Below are 4,912 nucleotides of genomic sequence, written 5' to 3' on the forward strand. Positions count from 1 at the left end.
CAGAGTGTGTGCTAGTCCAACAGTATATTTTCATGATGCTATATGAGTTACCGTGTGGTATATATGATTATTTTGGTTGCACCTGCACGTGAGTGATTTTTTTACCATGGTTTCACTGGTGATTTATTTTCCTTACCAAATCTCAAGGACGAGATTTTTCTTTAAGGGCTAGAGTTTATCATACCCCAAAAATTTAACTTTACATTTATGAATTAAATTTTTTCCTGAAATAAAACTTTAGGATATAATTTGCTTGTGTGCTCATTTCAGAGCCTCTTTCCAATTTTTTCTTCCTAGTAGACTTTTGAAAAGCATTGCGTATTTGAGTACTGGTTTAAAATAAGTTGTGTTCCATTTTATAAATTCAGTGAGGAATTATTTTTATAAAGCAATTGCCAAATTAAAATCTTTTAAAGACATTTTCATCCTTTTAAGAGCTTCTATTGCACTACAACCACTTCATAGATTCATTTAAAAATTACAAAATTTTTGGAGATGTCAAGTTATGTTGTGATTCACTTTTACGCAAAAAGCCATTTGCGTTCTTTGAAAAATTTGAGCAAAGCCACCCCTTTTCTATTCTAGTCCAGTTTTGTAGCTTGAACTACAACCCTATTTTAAATTGCCCTATTGGCCATGAGATTTTTCGTGCTTATATTCCATCCTACCAAACCCTTATGTCTAGGAGCTTAGACCCATTAGAGCACTTTAAGTGCATGTGACAACAACGTGCATTTTTTGTCTAGATTTGGGTTTCTCAAAAGATTGCATTAGAAGGTTTTCTATTTTTCCAATCTAACCCCACCATCATATTTAGTATCCACTTTGGAAATTTTGGATGCCAGAAAAATCTTCTAGATGCCATTGGCATTTCATGAAACATCTAGAGTGCATGGTCAGATTTGGCATAGTTTTACATTTGCAATGTAAAGTTGCTCCCTTATCTAACCAGCATGTCTAAAAGAATTGCCTTAGCTAGTAGCCCAACCCTGGGAAGTCTGATGTGCATCCAAGACCTCTAGCAGTGCCTGTCATTTCATCGAGCAGCTGATGGGCATGTTCGGAGCACGAGCAGCGCACGTGCGTGTGCCCGAGCTGCCGCGCCCACCAACCCTCGCGCCCCTTGACCCTTGCCAGCCCGCAGAGCCGCGCTGCGTTGCGCCAAGCCTTGAGCAACCTCTGCCCTGCTGTGCAGCGTCCCGTCAATCCCCCGCCGCGCTAGAGCGCAAGCCGCCGTCGCCGCCTTCGGTGGCCTGTTTTGCGGAGGCCATCTCGTGCACCCTCGAGCGTCCCAGCTCGCTCTGCTTATCCCCTTCGGCGTCCTCTTCCCCCGACACCTCCGCCAGGTAGCTCTACATCCCCTGTCCGGCGTTAGAGGGTGCCGCCATCGAGCTTATCCTTTGAGCCTAACAACTGACCTTGGACAGCTAAAAAATGACATCCCGAGCTCTTAGAGCATCTCCAACAGCCGCGCGCGGGACAGATTGGCGCGCTCCAGCGGCGGCCGGAAAACCGCGCGCGCGAAAAGGCGGCAGCTCGCGCGCCATTTTTGCGGCGCCGCGTCCCGCGCCTATAAAAGGCAACGCGCTGCCGCTCCCTCGCGCCATATCTCTTCCTCTGCCTTTCGCGACGCCGCCGCCGCGCGCCGCCCCAGAGCGCCGCCCCCGACGCGCCACCATGCCGCCGCGCCGCCGTTCTGCGTCGGGCTACCGCGGCGTCCGCCAGCGCCCCAACGGTGGGTTCTACGCCGAGATACGCTCCGGCGATCTCCGGCTTAGCCTCGGAACCTACGACACGACGCACGAGGCCGCGCCTTCAAATGAACTTCCCGGACGTCCACACGCTTCAGCAGGCGTTAGACCTTGCCCCGCCGCCTCGTCTAAACTCCGCACAAGACCGTGCGTAGCACACTGCGCTGCAGCGCCGCCTCCTCGTCGCCCAGGAGGACGAGCGGGTCATGGCGGAGTGGCGCCGGCGCCACCCGGAGGACGTCGCCTACGAGCAGGAATATTGGGCAGGGCGCCGCGAGGAGGACACGCGCCGGCGTCGCGAGGAGCGGTTGGACTGGCGTCGTCGGAAGGCATTGGCGTGTGCGCAGGCCGACCTCGTCAATGCAGGCGGGAGGTCCTTCTTCACTGAAGAAGATGAGCGTTGGTTGACATCTGGCTGTCAACCTCTCACGACACCAACGACGATGATGATGGTACAGATGACTGGAGCGACTAGGATTAGTTTTTTTGTTTTCGAATTATCTAGCACCGAACTATCTATCTATGTTTTTAAACTACCTATCTAGTTGCAATCTATGTAAAATAACTTTGTATCCTTTTTATTTTTAATGTAATCTACTTTTAAAAAATGTTGTGCGCGCTGCATTATAGCGCGGCTGTTGGAGCGAGCGCCTATCCCTGCGCTAAACCAGCCGACGTGCGCTGTAAATACATTTTTTAGGCGTGGCGCGAAGCGCGGTTGTTGGAGATGCTCTTAGAGCACCCCATCTCTCTCCCTAGACGCGCGGCAATCCCCCGTAGCAGCCAATTGAACGAAGCCGGCCGCCCTGCTCAACTTCGGCCGCATCATCCACCGGCAACCTCCGATCGATTCCGGTGCAACCGACCCCTCCCGTTCGACCTTAGCCACCAGTAGTTCTACCACGCCTCTAGAATCAATCCGCATGCCCAATTGCATAGAAAATGAACCATAGACAAAGTGCACAGGACACAGGAGCTTCCGTCTGCCATGGTTCGAAGTGTGCTCTTCCTCGAGCTCTCCGTCGACCCCTTGCCCTCGAGAGGATGAGTCCCTTCCCCCTAAACGCGTCGGTGTGCCTAGCTCCAGGAAATATGCCTTCTAGCACCGGCAATTGCCATCGGCGTCGACTCCTTCTCCTTGTCCATGCGTGCGAGGGAGGAAGACGAACCCTATGGGTGGCCCCCACCTGTCGGTGGGGTAGTAGATGCCTCCAATGGCACACCCGTGCTGGTGTGCGTCCTCTGCCAGAAAGTAAACACACAAAAGTATGCTTCCCCTCTTCTTTTAAAGTATTCTTCTTGAAACATTTTCTTTTTTCTGTTTTATTTAAAAAATCAGATTTGATCTAATTTTGACTGCTTATAACTTTTAAAATACAACTCCAAATGAGTTGATTCTTTTTCTGTTATTTCTTAAATTTCACCTAGTTTATTGTCATATTTATTTCAAGAAATTTCAAACAACTTTTTTACACTGTTTTGGGAATGTGTGTTGATTCCATTATTTTCAAAAATAGGAAAATTGGAGGGAGGAATCCTTTCGAAGATTTTGGAGTGCACGGCACCCTTCTTCATAGCCAAGGCAAGCATCTTGAAGACTGATTTTTCCTAAGCTAAGTGGTTGCTTGCTGCGAAAAATGATTGCATGATATGTTTGTAAGATCAAAATTTCCATATAGGAAGTATTTATGTATGAATGCACGTGACATGTATTCCCTTTATGTGTTGTCACTCAGACGCCCGACTGTGGCAACTATTATTATTTTCATATAAGCAGTTTCTGTGGCGTCGCTCACATGCCTGACTGTAGCAACTGTTATTATTTTCATATAAGCCATTTGTGTGGCGTCGCTCAGACGCCCGACCGAAGCACATTTTATATTGTTATCCTTTCGAGGTGTTGCTTCAGACGCCCGATCGGTCCATTTATTCCTATTGTTAATTACTTCCCGCGTCTTCTTATACACAATGAGTAGGAATGATTCATCTACATAAGTGCACCCGTAAATTATATCTTATGACATGTCAAGGTTATTAAGATTTTAGTGCATGCATCTCATCTTCTTTTACTTATCTGTTTTCGGATGTTTGCGAGTACATTCAAAGTACCCACTGGCTTCACCCTGTCTATGGTCTTGGCCAAATTGCGTTCTTGGAGAGGAGCACGATGACGTCAACCCCGGAACCTAGGAGTCAAGGATAGCATCCTTGCAAGATAGGAATTATCTAGGTTAGCCGTTCCTATGGGAATGGAGTCCCATGGACGCTAGAGATCCATGAGTCGCTTCCGCCGTTAGGATCTAGACTTTTTGTTCAACCCCATGGACCTTCATGGTCTTGTACCCCAAATTTTGTATTTTGCCTGGAATTTCTGTATTAAGTGAGTGTCCACCAGCTAACAGTAATCCTGGGGCTGGTGAACACAAAGGCCTGTTACTGGGAATTTTATATCCTGGAAAATTGATCGCTACAGTGAGGCTGCAGCAAGCACTAAGCATTTGATATATGGCTAACTTATGAGTATAAGAATAAGAATAGTGATCTATGATAATCGGTCACGAACTGGTAATGATCAAGAAGTGAACCCGAAGACCTACTTATGAGTCAATCATAACCCCACCATGTTCCCTTCTTGCTTCAACCTCATAAGAAGAAACAATCATGGTTACACACACATTTGGTGTATTTTATTTTAGTTTACATCAAGTTTGCTATAACATGATGTTATACAAATTTCCAAGTTCCCACATAACTGTGGGCATAACTCTCAGAAAGTTTTAACCCTGCCGGGGTCCTCCACCTCATCCAACAAAAACTAGCCACAAGCTGCGTTGGAAAACCTCAACCTCGAGATAGCCCAAAGTATCCTCAGAATCCCGGTGCACAAGATATCTGATAAGGGTAAAACAAATCCAACAAGAATGCTCGACGTGTAGACAATCCTAATAGGAGACGCGTATCTCGTTCTTAGGACACGGCGAATGAGCTATGGTTACCACGCAAATCACCGAGTTGCCACGGGCAGCGTTAAAAAGATGCTCTGGTTTTCACCAACACTCATGAGGAGCACTGGCCCGAGTTGTTGATTAATTATCCACATGGTTTGGAAAGTCCCTATGCATTTTTATTATTTTGAGAAATGTAGTACCAATGCTGGGCCT

General features: G+C 47.2%; 1 protein-coding gene across 3 annotated transcripts; it reads left to right on the forward strand.

Annotated features, from left to right (window-relative positions):
- Positions 1 to 222: 222 nt before the first annotated feature.
- Positions 223 to 4,257, forward strand: LOC123448574. Of its 3 annotated transcripts, none has more exons than XR_006631828.1 (2): positions 223 to 1,346; positions 1,428 to 1,646. XR_006631828.1 is itself a non-coding variant. In XM_045125525.1 (2 exons), exons 1-2 carry the CDS (start codon positions 1,051 to 1,053, stop codon positions 3,351 to 3,353), a joined length of 381 nt encoding a protein of 126 aa, XP_044981460.1. In that variant the 5' UTR covers positions 227 to 1,050; the 3' UTR covers positions 3,354 to 4,257. The 3 variants fall into 3 exon arrangements, 1 of the variants encoding a protein (XP_044981460.1); XM_045125525.1 differs by lacking the exon at positions 1,428 to 1,646 and adding an exon at positions 3,269 to 4,257 and having other exon boundaries at positions 227 to 1,346; XR_006631827.1 differs by lacking the exons at positions 223 to 1,346; positions 1,428 to 1,646 and adding exons at positions 2,356 to 3,017; positions 3,269 to 4,257.
- Positions 4,258 to 4,912: the final 655 nt, after the last annotated feature.

This window comes from Hordeum vulgare, chromosome 4H (assembly GCF_904849725.1).
Source record: "Hordeum vulgare subsp. vulgare chromosome 4H, MorexV3_pseudomolecules_assembly, whole genome shotgun sequence".
Taxonomy (NCBI): Eukaryota; Viridiplantae; Streptophyta; class Magnoliopsida; order Poales; family Poaceae; genus Hordeum; species Hordeum vulgare.